Here is a 27,021-nt window from a genome sequence, read left to right on the forward strand (position 1 = left end):
CAAGCAGAAAAGTATACAGCAACAGACCCAAGGCTATATATAAACTTGAAAAGAGGTAAGCACATCAAGGCCTCAAGCAGCTAAATCTCATGAAAATCTTGATTAAAGTTTTCAGCTGGTGAAGAAAGAAAAAATTTTCTCCATGTTGCAGCTGGTCATAGATGAAGATCACAGTTTATACAATAACTGTTTCTCCACTTCCATTCTCAAGCATCCTCTTTGCAGAACTGATACAGAAATATCATGTCTTATATATAGTTTGCAGTTGCAGCTTAGAACACTGACACTGACTGAAGTGGTAGATACTCCAATGTGCCATTTAGTGAACTGCTTAGCAAAAAAAGGTGATGACATTTGTCTGTATAAACCAACTTAAATTTCCCATTACTTCATTCCTTTGAATTGCCTTGACAGTACAAAGGAGCTCACTTTCGGCTTCAGTTTGCCTGTCAAATATTCCACAGGTAGGAGCAAGAAAATATTTTCTATGTAATACCACTCTGGTTACTTTCTTTGGTGTTTTTGGGGGGTTTGGGGGTTTTGTTTTGTTTTTGAGGAGGGTAGTGCAAGCTGGGATTTGGAATAGAATTCATTAGGTTGAAGCATTAAAAAGGATACCATATTTTATAAATTGAATTTCTTAAAGAACATTAAAAAGTTAGCTTCCCCCTCCAGGAAGTGTAAAATTCTTCACATTCAGTTTTTACTAAATGCAGGACAGAAACTCAGAAGTATAAGATGTCCATTCCCAGTTCCTCTTTCAGAGGAAAATATATTCTCCAATTAATCTTCAATCATCTGATTTTGCTCAGCACTCTGAGCTGCAAATGAAAGTAATTCAAATAAATCAATGGTGATAAAATAATACGTACTGTCGTCGCAGATCTGACAGCTTAGCTGTCAAAGCAGAGATTTCACCCAAGGAACGAAGAATATCATCTCTTTCTTTAGGCTCCTCACATAATTCTGCGACTTTCCTCGCTTCAGCCATAATTCCCCGAATACATTCTTCTCCTTCGCTGCCCCCATTAGGGTCTGCAAGCCAATTCTTAAAAGAAAGAAGTTGCGTACGAGTGAAGATAAATAGTAACATTATTTCTATAGAGACTTTTAAACAAAAATAAATACCAATACAGCTTTCAAAACTTTATTTAACAGAAAATACATTTCAAAAACAATTTATTAGATACCATGAAGTTGTTCTGTTGTCTGACAGATCCTATGTTTTGAAAAAGATGTCAAACTAGATGGTATCTATTGAAAGATTTTACATTCTCTCTCTCTCTCTCTCCAACATTCGCCAACGGTTTTTTCAGAAGTAAAATTTAATGAGTGGCTCTAGAGACTCATGATCTGGCTTTCAGTAAAAGAAAAAACAAAACGCAGATGCTCTTTACAAAGCTTTTCCTAAAAAGTCTCATCATTTTATTCAATATTATAAATAATATTAATGTATTTTATATATATATTTATAATTATATAGACATATACACATTCAGATAAGGTATATATAGAATTTCATTATTTTATGACCAACATCATCCCTGGGTAATAGGCTGACCACTAAGAGAAATTTAAGAGTTACAAAAAGAAAGGATCAACTAAAAGAAAAAGTAGTTTCATTACCATTGTTTTGGTTTTGTCATGAGTACAAAGTTCTAAATCCTGAACTCTGCTCCCAAAACATTGCCCAAGGAAAGGGCTCACAGGTAAATCTGTGCAGTCTGAAACTCCTCTTTTCTTTAATAAAGATCAGTTTATGTCCAAATTTAAGGTGTTTCCTCTTTTTAATGTCATAACCTTGAATTTTTTAGCAATGCTAGAAAAATTACAAAAAAATGATCATAAACTGTAGAAAAACTCATAGCACCCTGTAAACTACTGAATTTAAGATTTTTCTTTGTAAAAGCAAGTATCTCCTATACGTTTTTCCTAACAAGTAATTGTTGTGCTTGGAAACAACTACCATAGTTCAGTATAGCAGCTCTAACAACAGTAATGCAATCATGTTCTGATGTATTTATTAAATCATTAGTGGTACCTGAGCAGCATCAATCTTCTTAGCAATTGCCTGCTTCGAGTTCGTCATGGCCTCCAGTTTGCGGGCTGCATTCTCCACTTTTGCAGTGAGCAAATCCAGACCTTGAGAGACCTGCTGTGCTTTCTGCATAGCCATGGGTGTCGCACCCTGCCCTCTGCCCGAGACAAAAAGAGCACCACAGATTCAGCTCAGGATTGAACAAAGCTCTTTTCTAATGATGAGGCAACAAAACCTGTTTACGAGCTTTCCCATCAATTATTGCAAGAGATACAGTATTCAATCAGGTATTTTTTTTCTGTGGGAAAACAAAAATAACTGAGGAGAAACACCACAATAAGAAGAGTTTAAAACTAATAGCATATTTTCTCATTTCCAGAACTGGACTTATAGCATCCTCAGAAGAATGAATATTCCAAGTGTCCCAAACGAAGGTTATTTGAGGGTACAGGTCCATTAAAGTACCCATGGCAAGGCCTGTTATCTCCTCATTTATAGATCGCTGCAAGTCAGTCAGAACATGCAGGAGTGATGTCACCATACCTGAGGGAGGACAGCAAGTCCGTAAGTGAAAACAAGATGCCTCAGTTGCCTCAATCACATTGACAAAGTAGATTAAAGGTTATGGGCTGTCAGTAAAACTTCTTAAAATGGTGAAAAGGGAGCTAGCAATACAAATTTACAGGACTGCAAAAAACAATTTGAGCACTACCACTGTTTGTTCAAATGCTTAGGAGTTAAACGCTGGATAGAAAGATAACTTCAGATACATATGCCTGAGAACATTAGTTTTGCGTAAGAAATCTCATACTTCATTCCAAAATAACCCAACTACTGGAAAGCTTTTTGAGCATGTTAACCTTATCAAACTACTAACTTTAAAAAGACCATAGTAATTGGAAGGATGAAAAGCATGCCTCTGAGATGCTAAGGTGTATTTACACAGTCAGGCCAGAATCTCAAGATATGTTTCTTTATAATCTTTTTTCTCACAGGCTGCATTGAATTTATTTACACATTAAACCAGCAAATAAACTTCTTTGTTAGTAATTCTTAGTTCTGTCTCTTGCTCCACCTCCAAATATTTCACACAATACGAAGCTGACACCAGCTGCTACCTTACAAGAAAAGCAAGAGTTTAGCCTAACTTCCAACACTCCGTGCAAATACGGGTACACAGCAGCTCTTACGTTCTCTCAGATCAATCAGCTGGAAATCCAAGATAAACTATAACCAGCTTCCCATCCATTACCACTGTTATAACTAATATACATCAGTTTAATGACTATAACCAGTGTTCCTAAATTTTGGCCTGTTTTGCATTTATATAGCAAACTAACCACTCTTCGTGGAATTAAGTTATAGAACTGTTCCAAGCTTGTGTACGTATCATTGCAACACTTGCGAGCCTGGCAGTCTATGGATTTAAAGTGATGGCAGGGAATCTGTTCTTAAGGTAATTCAAAACACAGTTCTCCAGATACTTTGCATTTGCTCACATCCTGCGCTTCACAAGAGCCTTACGTCAGAAAAGCTGCTTATTTTCATAGAATCATAGAATGGGTTGCATTGGAAGGGACCTTGAAGATCTTCTAGTTCCAACCCCCTGCCGTGGGCACCTTCCACCAGCCCAGGCTGCCCAAAGCCCTGTCCAGCTTGGCCTTGTGCACTGCCAGGGATGGGGCACCCACAGCTACTGTCTCCCCAGTTTAGAGACAAGGATGCCATGCAGGACCTAAAAGCTTTATTTTTATTGTAATAAATAAAAACATCCTAACTTGCATTGCTTTCTTTAATTGAAAGACACATTAACATTTAGGATAAAATATAATACCACAAGACCATTACCTATATCCCTAATGGATCGCAATTAGTAGTTTTCTGGGGTATGAGTGTTATATTTTTAGAGGGGTGGGGAGAAGTGTTAAAATAAAATAAAGAAACCAGTGTTAGAGAACTCTAGCTTAACGATTTACTACATTGATAAGCAGCTGAAAAATTCCTTATACTCAAAGGAAGGGTTATAGTGTTCAAATTACATGGAATAGTTATTTCTTAGCTCATTGCCTTCATGCCTTCACAAGGGATTATCATGCTTCCTACTTTCTGGCCAAAGAACAAAAGGCCATAGTACCCAACATCAAAAATATACAGTACATTTAAAGAGACTCATCTGCTGCCTAAAACCAAAACCAAAACCCCTTAAATTCAAAACACCATTGTGAAAGAATAACCAATTTCTAATGAGGAGGCAGAAGACTGATAACAGGCTCTGGTTAAATAAAACTCTGCAAGAAACGCACATGGAGTTCAGTAGAATTTATCAGTGCCTGACAACTTCAACAACTACTGCTTGTAGTCTAACATCCCCACAAACACCTAAAAACTAGAATATTCATCTATCTTATAGTTATTGGGGTATATCCTCATTGGAGAACAGATTTAACGGAGTTTAAAATTTCATTTCTGCCTAATTTGGAGGAAGGTTATGTGTTTGACATTAAAAAAACTCCAAATTATCTACCTGAGCAATTTTGCTCATCGTATTACATAATTAAGATTTCACATATTAGAACATATTAAAATTTTCAGAAAAGATTGAAGTAAAAAAAGGCAAAATATAGCTACTGGCCTGCACTCCTACAGGTGAGGGAGTGACACAACTGCAAGTTCAGAAAAACTGTTTTAACAGTACTGGAAGATTGTGTGTTAAAAGTAATAGATTTACCTTGCTCGGAGGTCTGCCAGTTGATCAGTCATCTGGCCCAGAGTTTTGCATGTTCCCAGAATCTCTCTGCGTTCTTTGCCTGCACACAGTTCTCCTGCTTTTCCCGCTTCATCAAGGATCTGCCTGATTGCCTGCTCACCAACATCACCTAAGACGCAGAGTTAGTTAGTAAAACAAGCAAGACATTCCTTGACATGTATCAGTAAACTGCTAGTCTCATCATGTCCCATCACATTAATTGCACTAGGTTCAGCCATGAAAATACATATATCAAAAACTATGAGATATACACCTAATGTGATAATTACAATGTGACAATATTTCTGAAACAATACAGCATAACCTTAATGTGCATCATGTATTTGAAGTAATTTAATCATTCCGTTATCATAGCTCATAGAATCTGTAACTCAGGAAGAGCAACATGGCAAGATCACGTAGAGTTTACTTCAGCTGTGCATCTGACTTGATTTTGGCTAAAGAAGATGCAAGACCATTCCATTTACTTGCAACCCACCCTGATTCCATAGTAACACAGCCAGTAAAATCTGATTTGCAGCAAGTTCTACAAATATATTTGCATTTGTCCTTAGCTACTGAATTTTTAATAGTTGATTTCATGAATTGTCAGTGGTGATGACAGAAGGCTTTGAAAGTAACTTTGAGGCTTCTGGAATTGAGTGTGGCAAGGGGAATGAGGTCAGAAGTAGTATAAGCGGCAGCTCGACAGATAACAATAATTCACGTCCAACTTCTACAACTATATTATTTTGGCTTCAGTTCCAGAGAGAGTCTTTCAGACTTTCAAAGTCCAAATAGAACAGACTTATATCCGGTTCTATATGTTTTAAAGAGGCACACAAAGGCGAAAAACCTTTATCTAAGTAAAGGTGATTGTAGTTACAGTATTTGTGGCAGATTTTCATGTTAAAAATCTTATGTCGAGACTGAAAGAAAAATGCTTAAAGAGATTCTGTTAGGCAAATCTGAGGTTACACAAATTTGAAAATACAAAAGGAGGAATGTTAAGTATTAGCAATGACTGCAGTTAAATACTGTTCAATGCAAGTTACAGGGTTTTGATTTTACTAGTGGGATGCAAAGAAAAACCATGTATGTTATACACAGTATATTATATAGGCAACTGAAAAGAAGCCACACTTTCCAGGTCATTAGACACAACTTGTCCATCTCCAGTACCCACAGAAAGGAATAAATACAGGCTCCTACAGCATGATCCACTATGTATGGGTTATTAATGCTTAAAGGCAATTTTGGCTTAAGCAACACAATTATTCAGACCTTTAAAAATCAAAATACTTTGTGCTGTTGGGGTCTTTTTTTAAAATATTACCTGGAGGTGCATTCGGATCTCTCAGCCAACCTTTTGCCTGATTCATCTTTGAATCTATTAAGGCTAAAGCTCTTTTCATGGCTTCAGTGTCCTTCACAAAAGAGAAACCACCAAAATGATTCTCAAAAAAATCAAAGCACAGTCAACACAGCCAAAGCAAACAGAAATTCTATAAAGCAGAGTCTGCTTACAGAAACACACCTGTATAAGCAGCTCAAAACCCATTTTCAAACTAGCAGGTCAAAATCACTTCTTTCCAATTAAGACAGACATTTTAATTTCACTCAAAATGCAGAAAATATGCATGCAATTTTAGTGATTTTTCTATTCCTTTACTAGTGTTTTAATTGCTAAAGTCAGAGCTCTAATAAGCACACATCTTGGAGTTAGTTCATTTTTTTTTCCTTAACGTACAGCAGGGCACATAAAAAAGTTGCAACAATGAGGTGAGTAAACTTTTTAAAAAAATGAAAATTGGCCAGTGAATTTTACTACTTACTTCAGTGTAAAAGGCTGCACATCTGCATTTTTCACCTGCTCTGCTGCTTAAAGTCAAACAACTGCTGTTTGCAGAGGAACAAACTGCCAGCTAATTCCTGGAATTCTCAAATACGGAGTTTCATGTCTTAGGAGACAAACACATCTATTCACATGTGGTTGTTTAAAGTTAGAACTTCTCTGCTGGAGCATCAGAGAGGCTGTTGCTTTTGACTATTATGCTGCTATTATCGAACACCTCTTTCACTGAAGGAGATAAAACCATCCAGTTCTCTTTTCTCTGCACACTGTTAATTGTTCATGTGTCATCTGACCACTAGAGGCCAGAAGTTTTCCATCGATGCAAAGAATAACAAGTACCTTAAGTAGAAAGCTGGGAAAAAGCCAAAATAGCTTTTTACCACACATGGTATTAAAATAATTTGAAATACATCTAACGTCCCTTGATTAGCGTACAGATGATGAAAAGAAGCCTGGCTCTTGCATTAACTGAATTGAACTGTCCATGTCCAACTCTTACAAAGAGCCTACTAGCATCAATGGTCAGTAACTGGTACAGCACATGATATCCTGACAACATTAAAGAACTGCCACATTTTTGTGGAGTTGTTCATTCTGCATGCTTAGCCTCAAAGATACATCACTGTAAACGTTTTGGCATTTTCATTCAGACAAGTTGGTCTGTCAACTATCCATATGGTGCTGTAATTCAGCAACCAACTTTCTAAAAGGTCATGAAACACTCTGCTGGATATTTTTAAGGGCTCTTGAATCACAGCCTGAGAGAGATCACCAAAAGCAGCATCATTTTCACCTGGATGGCTGGTTCTCAAATCTAGAAACTGGGTCTCAGAGCTTGGGCCAGGACCTTCTTTGAAAAAACTTCCAAAGGGTAGGATACACAGCTAGGGGCGGGAGGTGGGCACATTGTTTTAAAAGTCATCATCTCCATAGCTTGAGAATTATGCATTTAATAGATGATGATGAGACAAGTAAATAATCACTTAAGTATTCAAATGTATGTAAAAACCTTACTAGCTATGAAGGTAGGTGTTACAGCTTTCTGTTGTTTTATATATGGGCTGACGCTACTTTAGTTCGCAATGAATGGTCTACTGCAGGCCTGTCTACCCAGAAATCATTCGAAACAAAGAACTAACTGAATTTTTATTGCCTCGTGTGCTGATGAGATGATAGGTGGGATGGTTGAGCAAACCAGTGTGTTGGGAAAACTGTCTTTGCCCCTCCCTTTCTACTAACAGGCTTTTGTGTCGTCTCAGCTGCCCACAGAGCTGCAGTTTCAGCAAAATTAGACAGAAGCCTCTGAACCTAAATTCGTCTATCAGGGGATAAGATCAAGGGCATTTTAGCTTTTACTCTCATGATTTTGTAATTGCTAGGACTTCTCAAGCAATAACAGGAGCCATCTGCCCTATCACATGAAAGCTATATAACTGGATTGCTCTGCAGCGTACAGCTTGCCCTCCTGTGTGCCTCTGCATTTGCACGGTACCATCCCTTTTTCCTATTTAAAAAAATCTGGTGAAACCCCAGTGTTAGAGGACATCTGCTCTTAGAGCATAGATTGCTCATCTTCACAGCTCAAACTATGACAGCAAGGAATCCTTCTCAGCTTTAGCTTGATAAGGAGTTTTCATTGCAATGAGACAGCTTTTACATAGGTAATTAGAACACATCCTTCGCTAGGTTTGTTGGCATTGCACTTTTGTTTCTGCCACAGTGGGACGGTTTGTTCTGTGTCTGGTGTCAGATACCTTGCAAGTGACAAGGGTGTAGCAATCCTGAAATGTCTGGACTTACCCACCAATTCAGGCTGTTAAGCAGGAAGATAAAAGTAGAAATACTCGATTTAAACAAAACAAAGCAACTTGCTCAAGGTCTTACTGGCTTGAAAGTGTCTTGATACTCCTGATTTCTGGAGCTGTTTAAACATCTTGTTCCTTCCTGAACAGCTAAATGTTTAAAATTTTACTCCCTGGGATTTGCCAGCAGAATATCAATTGCTAGTAAGAAAAAAAAAAACCAAAACCTACAGCTATCCTGCAAAAAAGTTTCATATAGAGTAATTTTATCAGTAAAAAAGCATTCTTTCCGTCCTCTCCCCACAGTTCCCCTTTTGGCAAAAGGAATTTCATTAACAAAAGCAGCAGTATTACCTTTTCAGATGAGACAAAAACTTAAGTTAATCGAGTTAAACCAATAGGGCAATGTTTTCTGAAGGGAAAAGAGCAAGCTCGTGTTTTGTAAATCAGCTCCCAAAAGCAAATAAGCACTTATTCAAGATACCTTTATGCATCACTTCTGCCACTACCAAGAATTTTGAAATTATTCAGGGAGTAGGTGGGACTGGCACTGCTTTGAGAAGGAGCAAAATAAATCCTGCACAATGCCTTGTTGAATATAAAACACAACCTCTGACTCAATTAAGTGGTCTAGCCTACTGATATCTGCATTTCATTACCGAACAAGGCAATGTTGAAGGAAACGGGCAAAGCCAGCCTTCTGGCAGAACAGATAGCTTAGTCACCATCCTGGGTTCAATGCTGCAAGATGCAAGATACTTCCCAGCTTCCTCCAACTTTAAACTCCCTCCATTTCTAGAGAAATGGAAGATGTTTGAATTGAGTGTTACTTCAAGTTTATTTAAAAACAAACACTAGGAATATACAAAGTAAGCTAAACTCCTTTGTAAAATGAGACTTTCAAGGAAAAAAGGAACAAAACTATGAACAGAAGAAATAATTGCAGATTTTTTTACTTTCTTTTTTCCTCTCCAAGATTTTGTCAGAGATCAGTATTTGCCCGGTATTTCAATTCTAAATCAGCACACTATTTTTAAAAAAATCAGTGTTGGTGCAAACAGAGGTTATTGCAATCCATTAACAGTAATGTGCATTTCAGAGTCCTGAAAGACCAACAAAATAGTTTGCAAAAAAGCCTGCAACTCTGGCTCCAGACACTTGTTCATTCTCCACTATCCTAGGTAGATTTTGTGATACTTCAATGTATAAACAAATAAAGATAAATAATAAACATAAAATAAACTCCAACATCAACAATAGCATGTACCACACAAGTAAAAATTCAAGGCTGTACATCCCCAAGCACACCTTACTTTGCTTGGGGAAAAGCATGGGGAAAATTATCTTTCCCCTGACCGCCAGGCACAAAATGCATGCAGCAGTAATCTCAAGCAGAATTAAAGAGCTCCTCCATCTCCGTTCCAGAAAAAATGAGTAAATCAACCATTAGATACATATGCAAATACAGGAAAAGGTCTGTGATAGGTGCCATTAGCAAATGAGTTCCTGTTTCTTCATTCCACTGCAATTTTAATCTCAAATTCTTTGTCATAACTGTTTGATTAATGCCCATTGCTACAGTTTCAAATTGTCAATTAAAATTAATTGAAAACCAAAACACAATTAAGAAGTTCTCAACTCGGAACAGAATGATGCTTTGATTATACTAGTCCACACAACATATTTATACATGATGCCTAATGACCAGTACTTTCCACTTAGAAATACTGCCAATACAGCAACTATTTTCTTAATAAATTCCTTTGTTGATCTGCCTCACTAGCAAGAGGAGTAAGCATTTCCTAAGACTAAATTGCCAGCTTTTTGCAACAGTCATTTTTTTACCACATAGATTTCCAAATTTCTTGTGTAAAATAAAACCATATTTGTATTTCATAAAATACAGGAATGCTTAAATAAAAAAATAAAACTAAATGGAAAAAATGCACATACAAAACTGATGTTTTAGGCCTAGACCCGAAGAACACAAACCATTTGAACTGAAGGAAGCCTGCTGGCGAAATACTATGGAATGGACAAAATTCCTGATTTATAAAGCTTTCTGGGCATGCAGAAAGCTTGTTCCTGCATGACTGGACCCTTTATTTGTAGCTACAGAGACTAGTAACATAAATTAACACAAAAGCATTCAGCAAGAATGTGCCCTGAAATCTTGGGGTAACTCTAATCAGGCTCATAAAGACAGTCAATCCAGTTCAGCTTGCGGTTACCATTCTCTCAGCGACAGCCGATTCTACACAGAGCTAGACAGAGCTACTAAGGTCCTTTTAAAACTCCTGCGTGTATATATGTAAGTATGGTGTCACAGCTGGCACACAGATAAGAAGTTGCACAGCACACAGTCTGCACACAGAACAAAATCCCACATACATGCTTTCTGGGGTTTAGTACAAGGTAGATGTGTAGGGTGTGGAAGAAAGCTTACCTTCTAAAGGTGAGAAAAGGGTAAGAAACAGGAGAATAAAAACAAAGATGCATAAAGTAGTCATAATAAGGAAGTGATAGTGACAAAATAACTCAAAAGGCAAACTAAGGGTCAAGTGCCAAACAATATAGGCCAAAGTGATTTTAATGCCTAGATGACATCAACGTTAGATTTTCTGCAAGATTTCACTGGTTAATACATCCAGCTTGAGGTCTCAATGTTTTTCTTTATATATATTTACAGTTCCTTGCTGCTCACAGCACTAACCATTCAGAATATCCCTTCAGCAATTTACTTCAAGGTACCCAAAAAATAGGTAGGAATTTCAGTTATGCAGCTACATTTATTTGTAAGCTCACAACAACACTTTTACGATTTTGTCTGTCAGATCTGCTTTATGGTCTCCTAGACATATCTTCAGTGGTATCACTTAAGAGCACCATTTAACTCCAGGTAAGTGGCTGCAGTCACTTAACACCGAGTTGTAAGGAACAAATACTGTCCATGTGTCAGCTACACAGACATCATACTTAACCCAGAAAGGATGTTCAGTCTAACATATATTTATTTGAGACAAGGCAAACACTTGAAATTTACTCCCATGTCCAGACTAGAAGTCAGGCAGGTGGAAAAGGAAGTGGTGTTCAAGGAGGGACCCCCAAAAATTCACTAAAATTTCTCAACTTCAGGCCTTTTGCACAAGGAATATGACAGCAGCCTATCTTTTTAGTAGCGGCCAGGAGAAAAATCTCAAGTAATCTCACTTATGAATGCCTAGCTACAAAACTAGTTTAATATGTAGAACAATAACTTTTATACCTAACTTTGTCAAATATGGTTATATAGGGTAGCTACACACAGGGAAAAAAAATCCTTCTCTGAGAGGTATACACTGTATTCCAGGATTTTCTAGTAGTGTCAAAACTAAACAATGAACAAATCTGTCTTCTGTTTGACCATTCAGTTGCAGCAAATCACTGAGCCACCTTCAAATGCCATGATCCTTTAACTTAGCTTATTGAGAGAAAGCTAATTTTGAAAGATACATTAATACAATCATCTCTGAAAATGTTCTTTGACCTTGAAGAGATTATAATCATACAAATGTTACAAAATCGATGCACAAATAGGTACTTCAACAGTCTCCAAACACACAAGTTTACAAGCATATGACACAGTAGGTAAAAATTAGACTTCTATAAACAAATGCAGGTGGGAAACGTACCTTGCTTGCCCAGGCATCTTCATCCCAGGAAGTGAGTTGTAATACACGGATTATTTCATTTATCTCAGCACTCATTTTCTCTACTGTAAAATTGCGGTTTTTCAAGGCCTCTTCTATTCCCTGGCTTTTAGAATTTTTCGTGGTTACAAAAATCTTCATAGCTGTGAAAATACCACAGATTCAAAAAAGGTACATGCAAGTTACGATCCATGCTGAATCTGATCTCATACTGCATTTATGTGGAGGCAGTACATTTTTTTTTGCATGGACTGTTTTATCTCAAAGAGATTGTAGTTTTATTTCAAGAAGCACAGTTATTTGCAACGTCAAGGCTGTTACTTTTAATAATCATAAGACATTGGAACTCCAGCTCAAAATGGACAGCAATTCAGAGTGATATGAAAAATTAAAGCCAAAAATACCTGAAATAAGTACTGGCAATAGCTCCTTCACGGTATTCATAGAGTTTACCAGCATAACCCTGTGTTCCTGATGAGTTAATTCCTGTTGTCTCTCATCAATCATTTTGGCCATCTTTGTCATTCCTACAGATTAAAGTAATTTAACATAGTCATAAATAAAGAAATGTAATATTAAGTCTAATTTGCAACAGTTGAGCTTTCTCTAAACAAGAACAAAGTGTAGTGAGTTATGACAACTATACTGAAGTTTAAAACAATTTTTATATTAGTAGCTGTTACTTAAAACACATTCCAGATGCTTCAGAGAAACCACTGATTCAAAACCTAGCCACTATGCAAAGCAGAATGGTCTCCTCAAAATTCTTGATTTAAAATCTCAGCAATAGAATAGGAAAATACCTGAAATGACTGCTTTAGGACATGAAGTCACTTCATGAACTCTGAAAGCTAATGTTTGGGTTTTTTTCCTTATCTATTAAGACTTGATCCAAGACTTAAGTGTGAATGGCAGAAAAAGGAAACATCAGGGTCTTGTTTGCCTTGAGGTTCTACCATAATTCAAGAATTGTATCTACTTATACTTCAGTTCTGCTAGAAATACTTCAGTGCTCTAGAAGTGTGGAAAGAATACAATTTATTCTAGAGCAAATCTGTTTTCAATAGCTAAGACTTGTGAGGTTTACCACACAGCACATGTGGAAACTTCAGACACAGCTTCATAAAAATTTCAGCTGATTTAAATTGCTGCTGCTGTGGTCCTACTCTCTCTGCTACAGGGGACAAAATTGGAAGAAAGATCTATACTCTTTGGCTGAATAACTTTTCTGCTGGTTAGCATCTTAGGCGTCTCAATATAAGAAAAAGGGTAAATGAGCTTTAATGGCAACACTGAAAAGTAGTAGAATCCCAGTATGTATGTCCTCTGAACCACCTTTCCTTTCAAATGACAAAAGCCTAAATAAGTAATCAAGTTCTCCTCTCTACTTCCAGCATAAAACCTATAAGCAGCTTGTTGATTTTAAGTGTACATACTCATAATCCTGTTATTTATATAGAGCTCACATTAACAGTTATGTTCAGATGTCCATTGATACAGTTGAAGGGAACAGGGACTACAGGCATAAAAAGTTTTGTGGGCCTGGGCTGTAAGTGTTGAGCAAACGAGCTACAGGTTAGCTCAGGCAAAGACAGTGCTTCCAGAGCATGCCAGAAGCACAAGACTAGCTACTTATTCACAACAGCAGAATCTAGAAAAGATTATTTGCAATAAAGGTACAAGCCTACATTTCACTCAGAAATTAAGACACTTGCCCATCACCTGTTACCTCTATCGTATGCATGTAATAGCAAATTATGTCTGTAAGGTTCAATGAAAGCCAAATAAAGCAGTCTGAAGTTTGGGGAAACTTCCATTGTAAAGACACAGAAGACAATAACCACAGAGAAACTGGATTTGTATATACCAAATCAAAGAATAAGTTTCATGGAAAGAGAAGATTGCCCTTTTGGCTTCATCTTTTCCTATTCAAAATGAGGCAAATTCTATTTAGTTGAAGGTGACTCCCCATGGGACAAAAAAAAAGTTTGTTTAGAGAACACTATACCTTCATACAGAACTTAAAAGTTTTTCACATCTAGAAACAAGGTAAAGTGTACATATGTCAAAAACAGGATGAGCTGCTAGTCAATTTATGAGCTACTCTTACACTAGATATTTATTCTTATTTATATGTACAAAGTACTAATGAGGTTCCTTCTCTGTTTATAGAAGCATTCTTTAGTTCAGTGTCACATTAATTCCAACATCTTCCTACAATACCACCACAACATCTAGATTTTATACATTGCTTTTGTTAAGTACCTGAACTACTTTATGCTTGCTGAAACTAAAGCATTTGGAGTAGCAGATGACAGAGATTAATGGTAGGTTTCCTCTGTAGCAACCCAGTACTTCACTTAATTTCCACCAGTGAAAGTGTGAGTTAACACAGTGTAGTAACAAGTAGTGAAGGAGCATCAAAAAAGGAACAAAAAGAACTGTAGTACCTGGGCTTTTGTATTATACTGCAAGACAGCTATTTCTACAACCTCATTAAGATGCTATTATGACACATAGCTTTGCCTACTCCAAGAAATTCCTGCTAGGCCTAACCATCTCACTTAGTACAGATGTTTTATCAGCTTAATGGACTTTATAGCTGTGAGCACTTAATTACACAGCTTTTTCAGTTTGTTTTACTCTTACTAATGCATGCTTACTTCCCTCATATAATATAGTGTAGCAAAAGCACAGTGCACATCATATCTGTGTAGTATTTACCCACATCTTGATTCATCTACATTCTTAAAGAGAGAATGTGAATCAGAAAATAGTCATCATTCACACTCTAGTTTAAAACTCTTTCCAACAGATGCATTCAAAGCAACTGCTTTATCACTGTCCCAACACTTGAAACTTGGGTGAGGAAGGTGCTGGGGGTGGGTGGGGGGGGAAAGGTAGTGGAAAAGACTATACTTAGTATGTTTATGATAGGCTGTAGCAAATCAAACCTGGCCCTAGATTCTTTGTGTATGTCACCAAATCCTCCATAGTCTCTACTACTTCCGCCACAGTCAGATATTCCAATATTCCTTTGCAGACACGGATGATTTTACGGACCTAAAAGAGGAACATTCCATCATTTGTTAGATGAAGCCAAGTTACACTTGAATTAGAAATGCAAGCCTGTTATTAGAATGGAATACATACAGCATTTGCTAACGTGACGTACAAGCCAATCACAAAGGTCTGGGATACTGATTAAGTTACCCAAAATGTCATTACTCAACAGTGCTGTACTGACAAAGGTAGTATTTAATCAGCATTCTATTACTCAGAAATGCAAAATCCTGCTTCCAGTGTTTTCACTTTGTATGTTAAATGAAGGATAGCATTGGGAAAATAGGTTATAAGGAAGTGCGTTTCAGTGTGCTGGTATGCTTTTTCATTTCAAAGTTTTTCATTGCAATTTTATCAGTAAAGAATATTTAACTTAAATCACAAACCAACACGACATAGAAAACAGACTCCAAGCTTTCAGAGGAAGTATTATTCACCATACAGCTGTACATATGGATAAAGCATTATACAGCATTCCAGTGGGAAAGGTAGTTCCAACATCTTAAGCTTTCCAGAAAAATCTGTGAAGACTGTGCTTTATTTACCTCTAGACATCTGCTTCAGCTTAACTTTTTCAGTTCATACTTGATTCCAAAACAGAGTTCTCTGTCAGTTAATCTTTTAATCTCCTGAACAGCATTATTTCTGACAACACCACATACAATTCTCGTTGAAGAATGAGTTAATTACCATTTAATTTGTATCAACCACATGCAGTGTTCAGTCCCTAGAACAGATCATAGTTTCCTCTAAAACTCATTTCAGTTTTGTCCCAATGTTAGTTATCTTGAAACATGGTAGGACAGAGACATGCCAACTTCTGTGTTTGTGAGAAGTCAATCATTCCAGACCAGTGTTTTTCTTTCAGTTAACATGCAGTTGTCAGACTAGTTCAATAAACCATTAACTCCACGGAAGTCAACGCATTTCCTCAACACTGGAAGCAGAGAGATTAAAAGCTATTAACTTCCTTGCAATTCTGTCCCATAACACTTTGTAGTATCTATTAAAAAACACTTAAAGCAATGAGAATCACAAGCGCAACAGAGAAACCCTAGCATTCTCCTCATTTCAGAGGGACATGCTAACAGCACCATAAGCCGATTAAATGAGAGACAAGGATCCATGTTAGACTACTCAGAACTAGAGGAAAAGCAACACAATTTCATAGATTAACAGATTGTTGCATGGGTACAGTTTAGAATTAACATCAGCATTTCTAACAGTGTGAGTTTAATTTCCTTATAGTAGCATGATATTTAGAAACAAGCAAGACTCCACATTCCCAGAAAGACGATGACAAGAGCAAGACTTGTACCAAAGAAACGTTTTCAAAATGTTTTCAAAAGACACACAAAACCTCTCTTTTAAGTTTCCTTGCAACTCTGGCACTTTTGTCCATATGAGGATGGACAAACAGCACCTCAGAGCCACTTTTTGGCTTGTGCAGCAGCCAAAATGTAGCAACTGTTAACATCTAACAGAACACATCTTCTGGCTGACCAGCCAGACAGTCCAAGTTTGTATTACCTCCCATGCCCCAAAGCCAATTAAACTGCCAAAGCTAATGAGTCAGACAGACATGTTCGGCAGTAGCCTAGGGCTTTTCAGTGAAGGGATACAGAGAATATAAAGATTAGTAATGGGTATGGTGAAGGGAATACAGGAAAGTGTCAGGAAGATCTAAGACAGGGTTGATGGGATCTGGCCTTTTTAAAGAACAATCACAAACAATGCCTAAACATTATGTCAAACAAAGATGCTCTTAACAAAACAGCAAAAAGCCTGAGCTCCTTCTGACAGAAAGCAATGCAAAATATGCTTCCAATCAAGCCGAAACCACCAAACCCACATTCATCTACTCAATAGTTGAGATTAGCTAATTCTGTTATATGGATATTTGAATTTATAATACTATTGCGCAGATATCTATGTCAGTCATGTTGGGATTCCTACCTCTGCTTCATCAAATGTCAAAAGTAAGTCTGACGTTCCAGAAAGAATGCCTCTTGATCCATCAATTAGATAGTCACGAGCTGGTACTGAATAAGGATCTGCTTGCAGCATCTGGGCTGCCCGAACAAGTTTGGTGCAGGCGTTCTCCACTCTGTGGAAAGTCATCAGACAAAACTTGCTGATTATTTTCGGTCTGTACGACAACACACTTGAGAAAATGCTGGATTTGTTTTCAACTTTCCTACTTAAAGCACTGCAAGCAAGCGGATCATTCCACACCTTTACAGTTTAAAGAGCAAGAATATTCATTGCACGTGTTTTAACAAGAAAGTAACCAGCAATTGTATGACACAGTTTTTCAGAAGTCATGCCATCTTCCAGTGCAGGGAATGTTTAAAGCATCCCACGTGCAGCAGTCAATACAGTGTCATTAGGGAGAGGTCCCAAGATAGCAAAATACCTTTCATTCTTAATGACAAGGACAGGGGAAAAAACAATTATTCTTTTAGGACTTCACAATCAAAGTACTTGCTAACCTTTATCAGCCTTATATTTCCATTGTCATTCAATAAGCATTTGCTATTAATAAATATTAAATGATAGCTATGCATTAAGACAAAGGAACATAGTAACCATAGAAAACCAAGACACTGTGCCCTGTTCATTGAAGCTGTAGTCCAGTTCTTCAGAGTATTAAAACTCATGACAGAAACAGCATTTTAAATAGCCACACGATTCAGTGATAAGGTATAAACTTTAAATGCAGCTTGCACTTTCAGGCTTAAAAAAGGGAGTTTTGCAAGACATTACACTATGCAATTACAGTAACACACAAGGTACTATGATAAACAAATGAGCTTTGAAATTAGTCCATCAAGCCATTTAACACAACAATTTTAAAATACCAAGAACTGGAACACTGAAAAGCTTCTGGTTTTGTTCTCTTGTTGTAATTGCTTCATGATAGCTTAGAGAAATACAACATTTAGACTTCACTTCCACGTTAGCTATGCTACTCATGACTGTACTTACTGACCTCACTGTGACTTGCCTCCATTCTCTCCGGTTTCTCTGACAGAAATTTAAGTGCAGTCTAATACATAGGCTCTATGCGTGAGTGCCATGTGCTCATTCAAGTTACACTAGGTTCTGACAAACATTAAAACCTTTTATTAAAGCAATACTGTCTAGCCCATTTTCTACTGACCACTTGGACACACTCTTTTACCATACTTTCAGTTAAGTACTATTGGTAAGTTAGTTACCACATTTTCTCCCTTATGTTCCTTATTAACACAAATGGCAGAACTTAATGGTTACATCTAAATTTAACTATGCTAGAAATAAGACACGTATTACAGGAAAACATTATTGTTATTCAGAAAGTAAAGTTTTCAGCTAATGGCTCCCTAGAGTAGATCGAATTGGGCCATCTGACCCTATCATAACCTGCTCATTAGTGAGACATCTGCTCAGCACATCAGATGGTGGTAACTCATAACTGAGTAAGAAAATACAGGAGAACTTCAAGCAGAAAGTGGGAACGGTCTGCTCATTACTATGCAGTGTACTTAGTTGTATTATCAAAGTCAACTGACTTCACCAAATTAGATTTCCGTGCTTGCTTCTCAATTTTATTCTTTTCAACTCTGCCAAGAAAGGGATTAAACAAATCACCTGTTCAGCCAGCTCAGAGCTATAGGCTCAGAAATACTTAATTTCCTCCAGTTCAATTTCATGGTCATCTGTTTAACACTAATAATTATCTCAAGGCTGGCTTTTTCATTTGTAAAGAAGGGAATTAACATAAATGTGTATTACCCCAGAAATCTCTGTAATTAACAAAAATAAAGTTTCTAAAGATTCAGCATTTTCTTTAACAGTTTTTAGAGTTTGCTCTGAGAGGCGAACTTGCATTTTACTTGTACACTGCCCATTTTGTATAAATTTCCCAAGGCATTTGAAAGACATCAGGAGTGTGCACTATGTACAAAAAAGCAGAGTAGTGTTTAAAAACCAGGCACACTCCATCCTCTGCAAAACGTACATGCTAGGAAACAAAAGATCAGATTTTTGGGAAAAAAGTAATTCAATTACATAAATTAAAAAAAAAACCAACAATCACCAAACCGTATCAAAAAACACTAAAAATATTGACTGCAATGAACTGCTTGGTCTACCACAAGAATCAAAAGTTTTGAATAGAAGTTCATTGCTATCATTTCTTCCTTGTATTATATCACAACCTAAAAAAATCCCACGTTTATAAAAAAAATATTTTTTTGAGCCATGATTACAACAAAGCTATGTTAACACCAGCCAAATTCTTTGTGGAGAAGACAAAGGTCATGATATTTCCAACCATACTACTTTTGGTCGTCAGTCAGCTTCATTCCTGTTAGTGTGTTCCTTATGAAATGCGAGGAAAACACTGAAGCTTATGCTTAGCTACCGTTTTAGGTTTTCAGACTGACTTCTACTTTTCCTGGAGCTGCCTGCCCAAAAACACCAGACCATGCCTTTGATGCTTGAACAGTGCTCATTTCAGTTTCTAATCGCTTAAGTTGTAGTGACTTTACTCACTACAGTTTAGATCACTTGCAGTTCTAGAAATACAAATTAAAAAGCAAATATTGTACATTAACGTCAATTTGTTAATACAATTACCAGCAACGCAGCCCCAGCTTGGCTACCAAAATGATGTTAATATAGACGAGCATTACTGCTTGATTTGTTAAATGGGTTTGTGTGTGCAAGTTAAGCACAGACAAATTCTCAGTGTAAACAAATAGGGTTTTACTCTGTTCTTTGCCTAGAGATTTTTCCTTCCTTACAAAAGAAGTAGAACAAGTAATATGAACACACTGCAAAACATCTGATGTAAATTATATGCATTACTCATACTCCCTGGTGATTAAGACAATTAAGATAAAGAACAGCATTTTTTAACTCTAGGTCAATAGTTCCAACGTGGTTTATGTCAGTAGCAAGCAAAGGGATGCATGATAGCTTCTCAGAAGCCAAAAAACTATTTTGCTGCACAATCACACTCCTACCAAAAAACTTATACAGATTACCATCATACATGCTCATTATGAAACCTCAGCACTAGGCTTAGGACAAGCCAAGCCCCAAGTCTTTAAAAAGAATAAACAGATCTTCTCCCTCATCCTCCACCAGTGGTTCTGTCAAGACTGGTGGTCCTCTTGAATGCAGTAAATACCATCGGGAAATGCAGCGCTAGTGCATGCGCACTGCTCCTTACCCCATCATTCACGTGCCAGTACAAATTCTGCTGGAGCACCCCCTTAAAGAGCAATGCCAGTTCCCAAACTAACAGTTTAGAAACAAAAATCCCTCCTCTCAGGAAAGAGAAGAGGAAAAAACCACACCACCCTCATCTGTTTCACTTCCTGCATCCAAATCCTGTCCTTCAACACTGGAAAAGGTGAGAATCCCTTAGCTCACCTGTGACTGTCACTTGTCCCTACAACAAAGGTATTGGTGAGAACACACTCCATAGTACTAACAAGGAACCGTCAACATATAGTAGTTTATTTCGATATAAACTCCAGATACTTAAAACCCAACAAATACAATTCATAAAAGGCCACCGAATACTCCTAATTCACGTTATTGCATCTAGAATAGTAAGCGCTATGTGAAGTAGGTTACATTACTGTAACAGGTAGCTTTGTTTCCCATTTTTCATTATGTCACAATAAAAGCAGTCATGAATTACTGCAGGAAAAATTTATTGCACCCCGCCTGAAGTGGTACTATTCAGCAGTGCTTGTATTACATTTCTACAGTAATTTAACTGTTTCAGTCTCCACAAACTGCTAAGTGTTGATCAAAGGCTGGATGCAGACAGCAATTAAAAAACATCTCTTTTCCTTCATCCCTTACTTGTCTAGGTGAAGAAAAAGAAGCTGGAATTTAACTAAAACCTCCACATGTCCTAGAAAATTAGCACAATCAAAGTTATATGTTTATATACAACTCATTAAGAGGCAAGAAAAAAGCTTTGGTCTCATTTCAATACATAAACACTCCCCTCAAAAAAAAAAAAATTAAAAGAAAAAAATCAACCCCCTCTACAGCCAAACAAGATCACACACCAGGAAGACAGCATAATAAATACTGCAAGGATTGTTTCAAAGGCCCCATTTAGCTCAGTATCCTGCCTCCAAAAGTAGCTGCAAGTAGATGCCTGAACAAAGTTAAGCACAGAATAAGCATTTATCATACTTCCTCTGGGCGCTCTCCCATCCTTCAACTGTTTTCAGTTCTTGGGATTTCCTGCAGCTTGTCTATTTGATAACCCACAACGGATTCCTCTAAGTGCTTATCTATTAACCTCCAAACCTATATAAAGAATTTCAACAGTACGTGACTTGCTGTCCAAAGCAGCTCTCCCTATTGGTTTACAAACTATCAGCTTAAAGCAATGCCCCCATCAAGTTCTTGCACAGCAAAAGAAGTACCAATCCCCATCTCCTCCATGCTACTCATACTTCCTTAGACCTTTGTCAGGGTCTCAGGTCCTCCTGTCACCTTTCCCAGGCTGAAGTGTTCCAGCCTACTTAAGCTTTGCCTTATACAGAAGTAATCCCATACCTTTGTTCTCAAAGTCCTTCCATGAGCTTTTTCCAGTTCTACTAAAGCCTTTCTAAAATTTAGGGACCTCAAGTGCATGCAGTATTCAAGCTACAGGAGCAAAAAATAGTGACATGTTGGTCTCGTCCTTTGCTAATAAACCTAATTTTCATTTACTTTTTGACCACTACTGAGCATATAATGGATGCTCTCACCAATATATCACAGCTCCAAGACCTTGCTCACTATTGGTAACAGTCAGTTCAGAGTCAATCATCCTATTTAATACTAGACTTGCTGCTCTCCCATAGGTTCATTATTTCAAACTTTCAAAATAATTTAATTCACATTTGATATCCAGTCACTCAGTTTAATAAGGTCCTGCTGTAATTTCTCAGTCACCCATTAATCTCACTGCCCTGTGTAAGACTTCAAGTTCTCAGCAAGTACTTTTGCCTCATAGCTCATACTTGTTTCCAGGGAGTTTGTAAACATGGTGAAAAGCACAATCCTAGCAGAGACCTGTACAGTCCTACTGCCTACCTCCTACTATTGTCAGGGTTAACCCAAGGAATTTTTCCTTCCACTAATAAGAACGAACCCTTCTTATTACCCTGTGGCTACTTAATTTTCCCAAAAGCCTTCAGACTTTGGCAAAAAGTTTAGAAACCTGTGTATACTGTATCACCCCTATCCCTGTTATGGTATTCCTAACACCAACAGATTTATAAGGCAGAACTTCCCTCCATGGAAACGCTGTCAATTCACCCAAAACAAAGCATTGGCATTTGGGTTCTGTTAATTCTCTTCTCTAGTATAGAATGTCTAGTGATTTGCTCAAAAGGTATGTCAGACCTATAAAGCTCTTGTTCCTCAGAGTCCCCTAGAAAGTTTCCCAATCAGTAGCACCATCTTGACTGACATACTGGGTGGTCTCAAGTTGGAAACTGTACCTCACTAAATTTAGCTATTTCATTCTGTGACTCTTACACCAGTAGTGCCTGGTCCTAGGCATTATTTTTGTTAATTCATGTTGTTAATGTACAATGCAACAAAGGAAATACTTTTTTTACTGCCTAACAAATTTAATTTTAGACATAATCTGTTTTCCATTTTAGCATTTTGCTAGTTGCCTCGATGCTTTCTTGTTCTGAGTATGTGCCTGTTCTGTGGTACTGGATCTAGCTCAGCCCTGAGTGCTGTGCTTGTACTGTTAGCTGGAAAGGTGGAGATAACACACCTGTGTTTTGACTACTGCTAAACAGTGTTCTCACAGCATCAAGGCTATCTCTCCACCCCCAAACCAGTAAGCTGGATGGGATATTCCATACCATATGACATATGGCCAGATGTAAAAACTAGGAGAAAGAAGAGGAAAGGGGGCATTCTTCATTTACAGAGCAACCGCTACATACACACTGAAGCTCTGCTTCCTGGGAAGTAGCCAAACAACACCTGCTGATGGGAAGTAGAGAGTAACATCTTTTGTTCTCCTTTGCTTCCGTGCATGTGACTTTTGCCATTGCTTCATTAAACTGCCTTTATCTTGACCAACAAGGTTTTTTTTCATCTTATTTTCTCCCACCACCACTCTGCAGAGGAGGGGAACAATAGAGCAGCTTGGTGAACACCTAGCATCCAGCCAAAGTCAACCCATCAAATGTGTTTGGGAATACAGTAAAATATCCAGTCATTCTGTACACATTGGACAACACTAATGAAGTCACTACATTTAGTAGGTTGTAGGACAAAGTCACTTCAATGAAAGTTTGTCAGGTGGCAGTAAGAAGCTTGGCAATTCCACAACAAGTAGTGAAGTTATGACTTAAGACTTCAGACAGCAGCAGGAGAAAGTCAGTTGTCCTTGACACAGAGCCATGGAATTAAGTGTCAGTCACCACTCCTCAAATGTCTTAGATTTCCAGGCAGTTATATCATGCAGCAGCTGCCTATACTAACAAATTCACACTGTTCCACCAACCAAGTAAATAGAAAAAAAGATTGATCATGTTATTTCTGACACCATTGGACAAAACTACAAGAGCACACAGGTAAGTACCACTGTTAATCTGATTTTTTATTTTTTTTTAGAGGAACACATACTCTAGATATGTAGCTGTATATACAAAATCTAACAGGAAAACTCACTGCTGCCAGAAAGGTCATTCCTGACAAAGGTCAGCCTCAAGACCCAAAAGAGCTATTGTAACAACAGTATTTTTTAATCTGTACAGCAGAAATTAGTAACAATGATCTATCATTGGAATAGGTTTAATGTACCTACAATAGAAGGTTTACAATAAAATGAGTTTACTTGATAAATGCTGGTGGCATATCCCTTTTCAAGATCTGGTCTTCTGTTGTCTGCACAGTCTCTTTTCCAACCTGCAGGAGAAAAAAATCATACTTAATTTCACTGTAAAGCCTAGATGAAAACAAATAGCAATTAAAAATTGATTTGTACTAATGATTGTACTAATTCCTTTCACTGGGTTTGCTTTTGCTGCATCTATTTTTCAGACCACTGTATATTGTGGTTAGTCTACCTTTATCTAGCTTCAGAAATCATACACCATTTCCTGCCAACATGTCTACTAAATTAACTGGGGGATACACACACTTTTCCCTCTTCCCACTCTCCCCAGAAGCAATATATTTGTCTGCTGCACTTAGTTGTAAAAACTTAATTACTGTGAACTCTGTAGGCTTCCTTCCTCCCTAATCCCCACCAGTCAAAAATAGTGTTCCAAGTTAAAAAAGTTACCCCCATTTTTCTATTCAACAGTCTATCAGAAATATGTAGTTAAATACTGAGAATACACCCCACATCCACAGCATCCTCTAGGCAAAAATAATTATACAGAAGCTAATAAAGGAAGAGATAGAGTAAGATCTGGAGTTTTCTATGCACTAGCTCTTCTGTTACACAATAGAAGTCTTTATAATTGGCAGTGGCTCTCTGAACTGTGAGATCACTAACTTGACAAAATATTTCCAGCTCCTTTGTTCACTGTACTTTCTAGCTGAATAAGCTATTCAGGAAGGCATCACAAAGCAGAAGGTCTTTAACCCAGACACTAGCTTGTGTTAAGAGCTGCCAGGCCTGCTCAAGCTAGACAAGATAGCCCTGAAAATCCCTATCAGCTGGTATTTAAAGCTTTTCTGGTTCTGGACGTAAGTTGTAGTGTGCCAGTAGGCACAGCACTTGCCAATTCTCATGCTGTACAGCATTCCAGAAGCACCATTTCCTTGCAAATTTAAGCTGCTTGCCAAAACCGATCTCCCTAGTCTGGTCCTTTTTGGAGGGGCTTTACAGAAGTACATTGGCCCAAGTATTTTACTTGAATCAAACACAAAGTCAACCTAGCCTACTTTTTTTTAAAATCTATTAGTACTAGGCTCATGGGTACCCACACAGATTATTTTTAAGTAAAAAAGGGAAGAGAGGAGGTTAAAGGTCTTAAATTTTAAGACAGGTTTCTGTCTCTTATGTTCGTTGTAGGCTCATCAACAGTCATGCCCCCTCCTAGAACACAGCACTGCAGTGTTGCTTTGACTCCTAAACTTCAAGGAAATACATTTATAATTGCACTCCTTGAGGTATCTCATACCCCATTACTTGAGACAGGATTACATGACCATATGCCTGCTTTGTTTTATTCCCATTGCACTCATGAAACATTCTTTGTATTTCTCACATGTTGGTATGCACACATGCATGATAAAGATGACACAGAAAAGGAGTAAATTTGCATAAACTTTGGACTACACATCATTCAGACAGAAGGCTGTTACCAGGTGAAAATGGAGAGTAATACTTCATTTCCAAAGAACCATGTCCTCAAGACTTTGTCTCTTGCAGCTGTACCAATCTGCATATGCACCAGTATATTTTTTAAAGGTGTATCTGAGTACATACAGTTTTTAAAGAACACATGAAAATAAGTTTACAACTGGTGGGGCTTCAATTTAAAGGTCATTAACATTCATCATTGTTATTTTATATTCATCAGTCAGAAGGAAGCAAGAAACAGCTTCTGCTCAAGTTACAATGCATCAAGCATCAAGAGTTACTTCAAGTTTTATTAGACCATACCAGAAACATTTCTTTATTCGGCCTAGAAATCACAGGACTCTTCTATAAGGGGATATACCTAGGTTCACAACTCAAGGAAGCATTATCAACTAAATATCAGTGTGTATATATATATACACACACTATATATATTTACACATACATATGTACATTCCTTCTATGACTAGCCAGGATCTTTAGCCTTCAAATGAAAAAGTGAAAATGGGAATAAACTCTTATGCTGTGTTATGTGGGGAGTTTTAACATCAAAACTGTCCTAAACTCCACAGACAGTTCTAAGTCCATCACAAAGCAGAAATACTGATTCCTCCAGTAGCCTCAGCACTAGCTCTTTACCATATTTTAAGCACCATTACGGCACACTCTTCACAGAATCTGTTTAAATATATAACCTTGTGACTCAAAGCATTTAATATTTACATAGCTACTTATTAACCTTTCCAGAAATTGCCTTTGTAGCCAAGGTATAGAGATGGCATTTAAAAAAAAAAACATGCTCCACAGACCATTTAACAGGCGAAGTCTCAAAACAAGACGGAAATTTATAGCCTAAGCAGTTTTCAGACATGCTGCAATGTAAGACAAGATGGAGAGTCATTCAACTACCTTCTCCATACTCCAATATCAAGGGAACAAAGATTTTTTTATTAATATGCAATATCTACACATTACCTATTTAAGACAGAAGGCTTGTCAAGCTTCATGCCAATACAGAACAATTATCTGAGAGACTTGTATTTTATTTCTATCCAGCAGCACACACAAGGAAAAAAAACCCAGGATTCCTACTTGGGTTTCTGATATTCTTACCTGCTAAGTTAATCTTTGTCTCCATGAAATAAAGCTCCTGCTTTTAAGTAATACTGTAGTGGCCATTACTCATGGTTCCAAAGAGACTGCACTGGTTAACACAGTAAAGAGATCAGAACTTCAACACCGTACCTGCTTAGAGCAGCACAGAGTAAGGCAAGCTCTGAAGTAAAATGGTTTACCAAGACAGTTACATAGTCACAACTTCTACCCATCCATATTCATTTCCATGCTCTTTGGGAGACTGGAGGCAAATTAGTTGAATAAAGAATGAGCTGCTTCCCTGCCACTCAACAACAGGGAGCAAGAGGCAAGCAACTCTAGAAATTTAAAGAAATGGGACACACAAGTCAGAGGACATACATGG

General features: G+C 37.5%; 1 protein-coding gene across 3 annotated transcripts in view; it reads right to left on the minus strand.

Moving 5' to 3' along the window:
* The window catches only part of VCL (vinculin), a 60,301-nt gene that overhangs the window by 15,801 nt on the left and 17,479 nt on the right, over positions 1-27,021 (minus strand). For all 3 annotated transcript variants that reach the window (XM_037399596.1, XM_037399598.1, XM_037399597.1), the window contains 9 exons: positions 24,063-24,133; positions 17,150-17,300; positions 15,085-15,193; positions 12,535-12,657; positions 12,113-12,273; positions 6,121-6,211; positions 4,767-4,914; positions 2,042-2,195; positions 873-1,048 (listed from right to left, as the gene is read on the minus strand). In XM_037399596.1, coding sequence (XP_037255493.1) covers positions 873-1,048; positions 2,042-2,195; positions 4,767-4,914; positions 6,121-6,211; positions 12,113-12,273; positions 12,535-12,657; positions 15,085-15,193; positions 17,150-17,300; positions 24,063-24,133 — 1,184 coding nt within the window. The remainder of the gene's footprint in view (positions 1-872; positions 1,049-2,041; positions 2,196-4,766; positions 4,915-6,120; positions 6,212-12,112; positions 12,274-12,534; positions 12,658-15,084; positions 15,194-17,149; positions 17,301-24,062; positions 24,134-27,021) is intronic.

The sequence above is a fragment of the Falco rusticolus genome, chromosome 9, assembly GCF_015220075.1.
Source record: "Falco rusticolus isolate bFalRus1 chromosome 9, bFalRus1.pri, whole genome shotgun sequence".
Taxonomy (NCBI): Eukaryota; Metazoa; Chordata; class Aves; order Falconiformes; family Falconidae; genus Falco; species Falco rusticolus.